Source organism: Ptychodera flava, chromosome 9 (assembly GCF_041260155.1).
Source record: "Ptychodera flava strain L36383 chromosome 9, AS_Pfla_20210202, whole genome shotgun sequence".
Taxonomy (NCBI): Eukaryota; Metazoa; Hemichordata; class Enteropneusta; family Ptychoderidae; genus Ptychodera; species Ptychodera flava.
In genome coordinates this window covers 12,166,860-12,179,938 of record NC_091936.1, presented here as the reverse complement: position 1 = coordinate 12,179,938, position 13,079 = coordinate 12,166,860, and the positions used below count along the sequence as shown (strand labels likewise).

The 13,079-nt window shown below is 36.6% G+C and overlaps 2 protein-coding genes and 1 non-coding gene across 3 annotated transcripts; 2 read left to right on the top strand and 1 right to left on the bottom strand.

The window, feature by feature from the left end:
• Positions 1-5: 5 nt before the first annotated feature.
• On the top strand, positions 6-6,032 carry LOC139140013 (rRNA N(6)-adenosine-methyltransferase METTL5-like). The gene is given in 7 exon segments (XM_070709001.1): positions 6-201; positions 203-246; positions 841-847; positions 849-953; positions 1,845-2,029; positions 3,113-3,195; positions 5,456-6,032. Coding segments are annotated over 7 exon segments (759 nt in total). The 5' UTR covers positions 6-28; the 3' UTR covers positions 5,618-6,032.
• Positions 6,033-7,092: 1,060 nt separating this feature from the next.
• LOC139140012 (ADP-ribosylation factor-like protein 6-interacting protein 6) lies at positions 7,093-13,044 on the bottom strand. Its single transcript, XM_070709000.1, has 4 exons — positions 12,615-13,044; positions 11,664-11,723; positions 10,525-10,657; positions 7,093-8,440 (listed from the first exon to the last, which is right to left on the bottom strand). Exons 1-4 carry the CDS (start codon positions 12,688-12,690, stop codon positions 8,341-8,343), a joined length of 369 nt encoding a protein of 122 aa, XP_070565101.1. The 5' UTR covers positions 12,691-13,044; the 3' UTR covers positions 7,093-8,340.
• Positions 9,518-9,591, top strand: Trnat-agu (transfer RNA threonine (anticodon AGU)). Its single transcript has one exon. It is a non-coding gene; the product is annotated as a tRNA-Thr (tRNA).
• Positions 13,045-13,079: the final 35 nt, after the last annotated feature.

The following is a 13,079-nucleotide window of genomic DNA, read 5'->3' as shown; positions in this document are numbered from 1 at the left end:
TTTCGTGGGCAAAGGCAAATGAATTTGTATGGCTTCATTTATTCATTCATCAAAAGTGTGCTTTTGTAGGAGAGTTCCGCTTTCGATTGCAAAGCAGGGAAAGCGTGCTCTTGCATTGTATTTAGGTCCTCGACTGTATTACACGGCAATGAAATTGAAAGAACTAGAAAGTTGTCTGCAGCAAGTTGATACTTTTGACAACCAAAATACTTTGGGAACAGTATGCAACCAGGCCACACATCGCAGGTAGGATATAAACAATCTTTTGGATGCACTGGATGGTTTGTTATGATTTCAACTGTAATGTGTGGCAGGGAGAGAGGATGAGGGGCAGTTGTTTATTATTGTTTTTGTATTTTCTATAAAGATGAATAAGATGTGACAAGGGTCATCTTTAATTAAATTTCAGTGCCACGATTAAAGTAAAAGTGATAGTGTGATCCTTTTACAAAACTTTACAATAAACATTTAAAGATTGCTATCATAGATGTCAATGAGAGTATAACATAGCATTTTTAGTAACACACACACGCGCACACACACACACACACACGCACACACACACACACACATATAATATATATATATATATATATATATATATATATATATATATATATATATATACATACACACAAATATATAAATCAGAATAAGGAGCAATAATAAATATATAATATATATAATATATATATATATATATATATATATATTATATATATATATATATATAATATAATATATATATCCTTTTTTGTAAATATGAGTGTCATATGTGTCTTTCAGTATTATGTTTATTACAATGTAGTTTCTCACATTTCTTTGTGAAATTTTCCTCAGCCTGTATGCTACCACAATAGACACAAGTATAATGACATCGAAGGAAAACTTGTAGGTGATTTGGGGTGTGGCTGTGGTGTTCTGAGCATAGGGAGTCTCATGCTAGAAGCAAGGTATTTATCGCATCCATCATATTTGCCTTGTATAATCATATTCCATCAAGACAGAATTGAGTTCAGTGATATATTTTCAGATTCACAATCTAACAATCCTTGCATGTCTGCGAATGTTGTGGATTTGATTTGAAAGTAGTAGTCAAAAATACATTTTTGATGTCTCACTTTTGTTTAAATCCGCAATTTAGAGACTAGAGGCCATTCGAATGTCAAATGTGTTTAATATTTAGGCTCATTTCTTCCATGAGAATCAAAACTTATACAATGATCAGCTTGGCAATTCATAAGGAAAATTCTTCCCATCAAATGATCAACAACATACTGAAGCTGTGTGTCCTCTACTACCAGCCAAAATGAATGCTCAAAGTATTCACGAATAACTTGAGGTGTATAAAATATACTTCCTGGCATTGTCTTTTATAAATAAAAGGTATAAATTGTATTGCAGTCTGTTTCTATACCATACTTTACAAACAGCCTCAAATGTTGTCAGACTCATATCATCTTATTGATCAGTTATTTGTCAACGCAAGAAAAATATTTTGTTGAATTTATTGATTCAAATTTATATACCATCATATGAGATCCTGACTGAACTCTGTATACTGTATGATGATACCATGGACATCTCAATGTCAAACTGACAGGCAGTACATTTTCTGTTTGTCACACGGAATACTTAGATTGCTTCCTCTTGTTCATAATTGACAGAGGAGTTCAGATTTGATTATTAATTCAGTATCATAAAATGATCTGATCATAAAAATTGTAACATATTCAATACAATTAGTTGCTCCGGATTCAAACTTTCTACACATTCATTGCAGCTTACACATCAAATCTTTATTGCATAAAATGACCTCTATTGATCTATATTGTCGTCAATAGCCTGTGTGTTGGTTTTGATATCGACGAAGATGCCCTGGAGATCTGCCAACAAAACAGGGAAGAATTTGAACTCTCCAACCTAGACCTCATACAGTGTGACTTGTGCAATATGGAAATGGGCAGGTGGAACAAATCCTTTGACACGGTCATTATGAATCCTCCATTTGGAACAAAGCATAATGAAGGTTAGTGTAGCCATACTCTGAACAAGTTTACTCCCATTCCTCCTTTCTGATAACATGGCAGTCTTTCACAGAGTGCCTCATCTTCTGACAGTTTGAAGTTCAGTCAATGTCATTTTATAAATTTTCACACATAATGTAGCTCACTGTGTTCTTTTACTCATTCAAAAAAAATTCCTCATTATTTTGAAAAGCTAAGTTATAGATTTCTTCTAGAGGCTATACATTATTTAGCAAGCATGTTATGTTCATACATTCTGTTCTGTTTCGTTTGCTGCTAAGAATATTACCATATTACCAGTATCCATAAACTCAAATTCCCGTCATATCAATGACATGTCTTTGGCATTCTGATAAAGTCATAGACAATCTGGTTAAAATCAGATACGGTGAGACCATTAGCAAAGAACAAGGAAAATTTTGAATGTTTCCATCTCTACTGCTGATTTTAATCAGATGGAATATCACAGACATCTGGCCCTTTGATCAATGGGAAATTGATATAAGGGAGACAATCCATGCAGGCTTCTATTTTTTTTTTAATTAATTTTTTTTAATTTCTTATGCAAAGAAAGGAAACAAAGCAGACGAAAGACAGGAAAAAGGAACAAAAATGGCAAGGCTAGAGGAGGCAACAACAAACCTCTTGAAATCAAATACTTTGAAAAAAACCCAAAAAAAACAAAGGCTGACTAGCTAAAACCTAGTCTTGTAAAGTATGTGTTCTTTGAGAGAGCTGACTCTGGAAAACTAAAGGGTTACAGTAAATCACTCTGTGATAATAATGATATAACAGCTTTCCATTTATGATTGAAATATTCTATGTTTCCGATTTTTTGAGCATTGATCGCTCAGTAAGTAACACTCTTTTAACATTTTCAAGGAAAAAATGAAAGGATGGTTTCTTATCAAGAAAGCGAATTGAATACCATGCAGGCTTCTATATAGTTACATTAATAAATTGTGCACTTTCTATTGGTTGCCCACTGAGTTGTAGATGACCATTGATTTTACATGTACTGCAGTAACCCTCAGACTATTTGATTACTGAATATGTAATAAGTTTATAACTATGTTCCTTTACAGGTATAGATATGCAGTTTCTAAGGACAGCTTTGGACATGGCAACCACAGCAGTATACTCATTACATAAAACATCAACAAGACAGGTAATTGCATATGTGCAATAATATTACATCTTTTTGTATTGTAAGGTGTATAATATGTACGGTATACATGGATTTTTAGTCCCCGCGGACGAAGTCCGGCGGGGACTTACAGATTGGGTCCCGTCCGTCCGTGCGTCCGTCCGTCCGGAGCCGTTTCTCAGACACTGCTGAACCAATTTTGTTCAAACTTGGCACAAAGGCATAGCACTATGACCTACAGATGCACATCGATTTATTTTGCGATACGATTCAATATGGCCGCAAGGTGGCCATATTTTTGCGATTTTTCATGTCTTTGAACCATAACTCAAACATCCTTGAACCGATTCTGTTCAAACTTGGCACAAAGGCATAACACTATGGCCTACATATGCATGTAGAATTATATTGCGATACAATCCAATATGGGCGTGAGGCGGCCATTTTGTTTGCGATTTTTCGTGTCTTTGAACCATAACTCAAACATCCTTGAACCGATTCTGTTCAAACTTGGCACAAAGGCATAGCACTATGACCTACAGATGCACATCGATTTATTTTGCGATACGATCCAATATGGCCACAAGGTGGCCATATTTTTGCGATTTCTCATGTCTTTGAACCATAACTCAAACATCCTTGAACCGATTCTGTTCAAACTTGGCACAAAGGCATAACACTATGGCCTACATATGCATGTCGAATTATATTGCGATACGATCCAATATGGGCGTGAGGCGGCCATTTTGTTTGCAATTTTTCATGTCTTTGAACCATAACTCAGACATCCTTGAACAGATTCTGTTCAAACTTGGCACAAAGGCATAACACTATGGCCTACATATGCATGTTGAATTATATTGCGATATGATCCAATATGGGCGTGAGGCGGCCATTTTGTTTGCAATTTTTCATGTCTTTGAACCATAACTCAGACATCCTTGAACAGATTCTGTTCAAACTTGGCACAAAGGCATAACACTATGGCCTACATATGCATGTCGAATTATATTGCGATAATTGATCCAATATGGGCGTGAGGCGGCCATTTTGTTTGCAATTTTTCATGTCTTTGAACCATAACTCAGACATCCTTGAACAGATTCTGTTCAAACTTGGCACAAAGGCATAACACTATGGCCTACATATGCATGTCGCATTATATTGCGATACGATCCAATATGGGCGTGAGGCGGCCATTTTGTTTGCAATTTTTTCATGTCTTTGAACCATAACTCAAACATCCTTGAACCGATTTTGTTCAAACATGGCACAAAGGCAAAGCACTATGGCATACATATGCATGTATCAATTAACCTTGCGATAGGAGCCAATATGGCTGCAGAACTGCCATTTTGTTGGAATTTTGCATGTCTTTGAAGCTTAATTCAAAGGTCATTACACTGTTACACTGATTTGTCCAAACTTGGCACAAAGATCATGCTCTATGGCATATATATGCATGTCAATGTACTTCGTGACATGTTCCAATATGGTTGCCAGATTGTCATTTTTCCCCAATTTCGCTGCCAGATGGTCATTTTGGATTTCTTCATGTCTTTGAGGCTTAATCATATGCAAATATTCCTTATCCAATGTTGTTGAGACTTGGTACAAAGATAAAGTACTATGGCATACATATGCATGTCTACTAATTTTGTTCTATGATCCATATGGTCAATAGACAGCCATTTGATTTCAATTTTGGTGTGATTTTTTTATGTCTTTGAAACATAAACATAGGTCACTGTCCTTCGATGGACTGATTTTGTTTAAACGTGATATGGCTGCATTCTTGTGCACATTAATTTGTTTCATTATATGATCCGAAATGGCTGATTACAACAACATACCCGATCCCATACATTTCTAAAATTCCACCAAACCATGTGTATAGTATGTGCCATCATGACACTAGAGGCAGTGAGGGCATCGTTATGTGTGATGTAATCAAAAGTTCCTTCAATGGTCATTACCGGCAGAGATGGGTCAATTTTATTGAACGTTCCTCAGATTACTTTATTATGCAAGTCACAGGCCTGATGCACCCGTTGCATCAATGTCATTCCACAGCTACCTAGACCACAGCTACCTAGACACCAAAGATTATAACAAAATGGACAAGCGGGGACTGTGTCATCAACGATGACTTGTTCTATGTGTTTAACCACTGTAAGCAGGGTCACCCCAATACCCTTGGCAGAGTAATATATAACATCTTCATTGCAGTGTGAGTATTTCAAAATTATTCAATCAGTGTCATTTTTTTTTGTCATTGCAGCACATTTTCAAGAAAGCCAAGGAGTGGGGAGTTGATATGGAGGTTGTTGCAGAGCTGAGATTTGATTTACCATCGACATACAAATTCCATAAGAAAAAATCTGTTGACATCGAAGTGGACTTTATACGGTTCTCATTTCCATCAAATTATCAGACAAAATAAATAAGTCATGAGAACAGGTGTATAAAATTGCCTTGATATTTTACATGCGTTCCAGCCAATCTTGTGAAACATACCTAACACTGTAATCATTACTATTACTGTCAATGCTCAGGATTGCCAGAGTATGGTAGGAGTTGAAATCATTGAGAATAGATCATTTACCAACACTGACACTCCCTAAAACCATGACACGTACAAAAGGTTTCATGCTGAAAATTTTCAAGCTCTTCATTCTGATGAGGAGCAGAGCAAATGAATAATGGATCAATCAAGAATGATGCAATGAGATTGTCTGATATTTTTTCACAGATTTTAAGAACTTTTAGAAATTTTATTTCCTTTATGTAAACTTTATAAATTTATATTTTCAAACTAACACAGGAGCGTTTGAAAATAAAGCCTTTTTGGTTCAAAACCTCTTTTTTCATTAAAAAAATGCATGCTGGCATTTCATCTTGAATGTAATATTTTTTCATCCATCTCACAGCTTCACATGATGTGATGTAGCCTTTACAGAAATAGTTGCAATGTTCTCATATCAGTTTTGCAATTTCACTCCTTGGTCTCTGGTTTTGTACATTTGAACATCAATTACCCTCTACAGCACACACGTATTACATGGATGGTTCACATGGGCACACACTCTAGTTGAAATACCTGTAGCAGCATTGTTTTACATGGGATGCAGAATGTGACAAAATGTTGCACATTAAAATATTTTTACAGAAAAGACTTCTAGTATGGTTATAGTGTGGAGGGACTGTGATCGTACGCAGGGCTATCGTTTCGCCGAAATAAAATAGCTCTTCTCAAGGAGCCATCGAAAATTAAATTTATAGACACAATTATTATTGAAATATAAACATTTGAATAACAATGTTAAACTCTGTTGATATCGTTTGCAATGAATGCTGTACTACTAGCGACATAATAATGATCGTATTGATCAGCTGATACCATGGCATGCAGCTCGCTGATCATACTGATGTCGATGCATGAACATTCCGTTTTCTTCATCTCTGGCATTTCACCGTGTCGATTTTTTGAATGGCATGATATTTAAAGGTGATGTTTCAAGTTTGATATAGACGGTAGGGATGCAGTTACCTTTCATTTCCTTCGAAAATACATCGTTTTTCAATTCAAAATGAACCGTGAAAGTGCTGGTCATTTTTTGTGCTGAACTTGCGTGTTCAGTGCAGTGCACAGTGTGGAGTGCATGTAGGCCTAATATGTACAGAGTCAGGGCCGATCATGTTGGACGACGCCCACTGGCTTCAAACTCAGTTAAAATTTCCTTTTATTCGTTTTCTACAACTACAAATTCACTGGCATTGCAAAACTATAAAATAATAGCAATAATGCACCCCCTCCCGGCCCATAATGGACTCAAGCAAACTTTGCACTTCATAATGTACTCAGCTTCGCCTCGTACATTATGTCGTGCAAAGTTTGCTTTCGTCCATTATGAGCCTGGAGGGGGTGCATTATTGCTTAATTATACTGACAGAATGTGCTACAGAAGGTGCCCACCTTTGGAACACAAAATCCTGTTTGTTTTAGCATTGTATTATGCTACAATGCAACTACTTGAGCACAGTGAGACGGTGACAAAACTTCTAAGCCAAAAGGAAAGAAATTGAAGTGTGACACTCAAGAGGGCGCAGTTCTACTCAACATATCGTGTCTAGTTTGGAGAATTCTGAAACTTTCACTAATTGCATAATGTTAATGGCAATTTATGGAGAACATAGAACAGAAAATATCAAAATAATAAGGGTAACTCTTTCATTTATGTATTCATTTAATTAAATAAATAAACGAAGTCATGCTTTCATTTAGAACAGCCTTTACTAACTACTATAAGAATGCTCAACATTTTCAGGAAAAAGTACATTTCAGTAGCTCTTTCTATATCAAGGACGGACAAATTCACTCTGTATTTCATGATCAAAAGGACAGTGTCAAGTTCAACTAAGTGGTCACCCAGCCAGGAGTAGCTTTGTATTCCTCCATGCAAGTCCATCAGCTTAAACTGGACTACCAGACCAGTACAATGCTAAAGTCACTTACTTTGACAAAAAATATTGGTCTGCGACCCGAGACCACGGCTTTACCAATTCCCAATTTCTTCAATATTTGTGAAATGTACTGAAGGTAGTGCAATCAGTTGCTGTCACACACTAAAATGAAATATTCACAACTATCATAGCCAGTACAAAACTATCCTTACAATCTGCCGTGATGTATGAAATTTGATGCAAAGAACTGGAAATTTTTCCTGCAAATGAAAAAGTACTTCTGGTCGCATTCTAGGAAATTATATACATCTTTTTCTTTACCATCTCTACACACTCACATCTAATGACTTGTCAATGGTTATGGAAGATCTTGCAATCAGCTCTTGTATTGGAAGTAGTTCTGTGCTCTGTATGATAACTCTATGGGCAATAGTCAGTCCTGTGCTCTGTATGATAACTCTATGGGCAATAGTCAGTCATGTGCTCTGTATTATAACTCTATGGGCAATATAGCCACTTCAGAATCATTGTAACTTGATGATTTTTCCAAGTATACAATATGGCATCAATGGTGATTGTTACACCAGTTTGGGGTTTCTTTACACTTTCTCACATTCCTGTCACTGCCAGTATCAACCATGCTTCAGGCAAAGTATAATATTTTTTTCTGTTGATCACCATTTCCATGAACACAATCCTCTTTCATCGAAATAACATCCACCAGAGAGTGATAAAGAAGGTAGCAATTCCATTTGCAATGGCCATGATATAATTCAGGTGGAAGGTGTGTCCAGATTGTATCCTACGGAAACAAAAACAAGATTGCATAAACTTATAAGTTAATCCACAGATTAGTGTAAGATAATCTGCCAGACAACCAGCAGAGATTGTTGTACTTCCAATAGTGAGTCCCATTTCTGCTCCAAAATTTGGAATCCTAATTTGTTCCTCTGATTCATAGAATGATATGACCTACAGTCTGGAATTGTTGGATCTGGAGCTTGGATAAAAGCATAGCTTGTTCTGATCTAGACTTAAGTTTTGGTCATATATCTGTCAGTACTGCTTTTACCAATTAGACTAAATATGATACTCAATTTTACCATAATTGTAGCCTTTTGCTAGCAACAGTTTGCTACTTCTGTTGGTTATAATCAGCAATAAAAAGATATTTTTATCACTGGATGAGGTTGCCATATGAGAAGTGTTATTTAAACATTATTCTCTCACTTGACCCCTTGTGACCCTATCACTGGGCATGTGCCATAGAAACCTGCTGGGGTACCATCTAGCTTCTGAATCATGCTATATTAAGAACACTACCAGTTAGGGCAAACTTCCAGGGTCGTCATCTCCTTTTAGTCAGTACAGAGTAGAATACTGTCTTGCAATGAAATTTTTATTCTCTTGTTTTCTTTTAGATATCACTCAGAAAATTACAACTTTAGGTCAAAATACGTTCTATTGATGTCTTGGTGTAATTCATAATGAAAATGAAGCCTGCTGTCATCATAAAAGTAGTTACATATGGGACTACAAATGTTGAAAATGTCTATTGTAATATGTGTGGGCTGGACAGTAAGCCTCTATTTGCACAAACTCCAAATTTCAAGTAGGTCAGTAAACAAAAGCACAAATCCATAATATTTCACTTTGCAAATGTCAAATATGTCACTCCTATTCAGGGCCCAAAGTGAAACTCATTATAACTGGATATTCACACCTGTTGTCAGTATTTTAATGACATGCCATGGTACACAAGCAAACAGTGGTGTTTTTCAAATTCAAATTAATGTGTTAACACCTGTGTCTTCATGCCAAAGTCCATTTTGTATCAGTCCGGGTTGATAACCAGCTACATGTTCCCCACTCATCACCTGGCGCCATGGCTTAGTTGGTTAAAGCGCCTGTCTAGTAAACAGGAGATCCTGGGTTCGAATCCCAGTGGTGCCTACTTTTTACAAACAGACTACAGATTATGAGATTTTCTCAAGGACTCTTGCTCCAAAGTCCCTACTCTACACTGCTGTACCTGTCCAAGCAATTCTGTAGAGTAATATAGGACCTGTTTGCTCAGTTACCCAATAGCCAAGGTATATTGTCATTTGTAAACAAAAACCTCTATAAATCATGTGTTAAAGACTTCAGGTGTCAGTCAAGAGAACCCTGCCATGCAAAATACCATAACTAATATTTTTTTTTAACATTTATCAATTTTATTTCAAGAACATTATAACCAAGACATTTTCCCTGTACTCATTAGCTCAGGAAAGGAACCTTAATTTTTCACTTTTCCTTGTTCAAGAAAAGTTGCAGAGTTTATAAATCACTAAGAGAATTAATTTATTATTTCATATCACTTGTAAACAGAAATAATGCGTTATTTTATTAGGGTCAAAATTATAGACACTAAGTTGTTAGTTTGTTCATATTTTATGGTTATTGTTATTGTTTTATATTAACAATGTTTCATTTGATGTAATATTCTGAAGATGACCTTACTCAAGATTACTTTATTTTTTGTTGAAAACTAACTTTCAGACAATGAAGTTGAATCCTATCACCAGGTGTTCACCCTGAAAGTCAATTATTGATAGTAGTACAAAGTATGTGCTGAAAGCCACATTATCCAGTCTTGGGCATACCATGCACAGGAGTCAACTAATACTAACCCCATGACAAAGTGACAACATTTTCTTTGAGAATGGGCATAACACTGACCACTGTTAGACATGTGATAAAATTGCAAAAAAATTCAAAAGGGTAAAGATTACATCTTAGACTGCATTCGGGACTAGGTATAAACATTGAAATATGACAGGTAAAGCAACTGAAACGTTGCACACGTTTGTCTAAAACTACATTTAAAATCTAAAACTTTTGTACCTGTATTTCCTTGGTGACACTGGGGTCGGAGGTTGAACTCCCGGCTGCAAGGAATCACAGTATACAACTCTGCAGGAGAAACCACCACAGACTAAGCCAGCCAGTAATGCAACCAGGCATGATGAAAACACACCTGGAACCAATCATAACACAGTGTATCCATTGAAGTTATCACATCTGTTACACTAACTAAGCACACTTGTGACACTGTAGTTTTGTATTTTCCATACTACAGAATTAATTTTCTGAACAGACCAATCAACTGGTGTCTGGCTATCCATCACTTTAGTTGAAGACAAGAGCACTGTATTTTTGATAATTTTACACATGTAGACATGTAGGACTAGCAAACTAGACTGTAGAACTGCTAAACTATACTGCAAGACTTGCAAACTAGACTACAGGACTGGTAAACTCGACTGCAAGATTAGCAAACTAGTAGGACTGGTAAACTATACCAGGGGACTCATAAACTAGACTACTGGGGTTAGTTAAGTAGACTACAGGACTAGCAAACTAGACTTCAAGACTTGGTAAACTTGACTACAGGACTGGTAAACTATAGACTACAGGACTAGCAAACTAGACTACAGGACAAGCAAGCTAGACTACAGGACTGGGTAAACTAGATTACAGGACTTGTAAACTAGACTACAGGACTAGCAAACTGGACTACAGGACTAGCAAACTAGACTACAGGACTGGGTAAACTAGACTACAGGATTGGGAAACAAGATGATAGCCTAGAACTGGTAACCAGACTGCAAGACTAGCAAACTAGCCAGGAGAACTAGCAAACTGGACTGCAGGACTAGCAAACTAGTAGGACTGGTAAACTAGACCACAGGACTCATAAACTAGACTACTGGGGCTAGTTAAGTAGACTACAGGACTAGCAAACTAGACTTCAAGACTTGGTAAACTTGACTAGCAGACTAGACTGTAAAACTAGCAGACTAGACTGCAGAACCACAATGGTCTTATGTTGATACTGGTCTGGGGATTGCCAAACTCTGTGTGATTCAGCTCACTACTGTAAATCCTTGTAGAGTCACCCATATTGTGCATCAGTATTGAACAAAATCATGTTATTCCTATCATAATAGTCAGTTATGAATGTAGTATATACATGTACATACCTAAAAAGTAATAAAGATATGATGCTACATAGTTTTCTTCACTATACATCTGTGAAAATTCTTTTGACAGAAAAAATACTGAATTAAAGAACAGTACATAAAAGGGGAATGTTTTCTGGAACATAAATAGATATTTGAATATTTTTCATCAAATATCTATTCATGTTCCAGAAAACATGCCCCTTTCATATACTGTATGATATATAATCTGTGAATCGGGTAAGATAGATGTTATTGTCTGAGAGGGCTGCAGATGCATCTAAATGTGGGTGACTGAAAACAATGGAAATATGAGCAATTTAACTGCACAGTTGCCAATATTCCATGTCTATGACAAAGCCTCTGCAAGTTTGATAATCATGTGCTTTAAAATCAGGAATCATCAAGTTTTCCTGAATGGATGGCTTACTCTTCACTCTGTGCTCTCTCCATTTCAAAATTTTCAGCCTGATAATACATGGTTAGCTACAATAACTCCTATTCCTAAAACTTCGTAAAATATTCTGATGCACAGTAGTTGCAGTGAAAGTGCCCAGCTGTGTGATCAGTTCATCGACAACAATGACAAAGACTAGTGTATATGTTGGAGAGCAAGGTATCACCTAAAATTTCTTTTTCCATCAGTTAAATTATCTCATAGAAAATTTGCATACAATTTTCAGACAGAAAGTGAAATATTACTAAAAATTACGGTAAAATCAATGTTCCTAGAACACCACTGATCCAATTACATTCGAATTTCTGAAGTAACATAAAATTGTTTCAAGCCTGAATCACAGTCGCATGTGAACTGATACACGACGGCCGCTGTGCTGTATGTACTTTTCTAATGTATACGGTAACGGCCGTCGTGCATCGATTCACAAGCTACTGTGGCCTGAATCGGAAAGCCAAAGTAAATACCAATTTTATCAATCGATGAAATTTGGAAAACAAAATGTCCACACAAACCTTGCATTACTGTTGGATGGCTTAGCACATATAAAACTGAGGAAATGCCACATAAATACAGCAGAAGGACAGTCATAACGTAATCATCGCCACAATAACAGTACTGGTATAGAGTGTGCGACAAAACATTGCTTTGTTGCCAATGTTGGTAATCGCCCAGGTGGATATCGTGATCATGAGGCACATTGTTCGATTGAGAAATCCCTGGTAAACTTTGCGTTCCAGTTTTGATCTCAACACTCTCACTTGTACTCTTTTCACTGAATGTCAATCGTTTTACAGCTCTTGCCCTCCCAAATTTCCCATTCTCGCTTCTCCCGACCTCTACTCTAGGCAGCCTATCTCACGTATCTGGCACACACAAAGACAGATTCAGCTTGAGTTGTACCTGGGACCCTCGACCAGCTCTCGACCAGGAGGACACACACGCTTATTACGACCTCTGACACCATGTAAAAAACATAG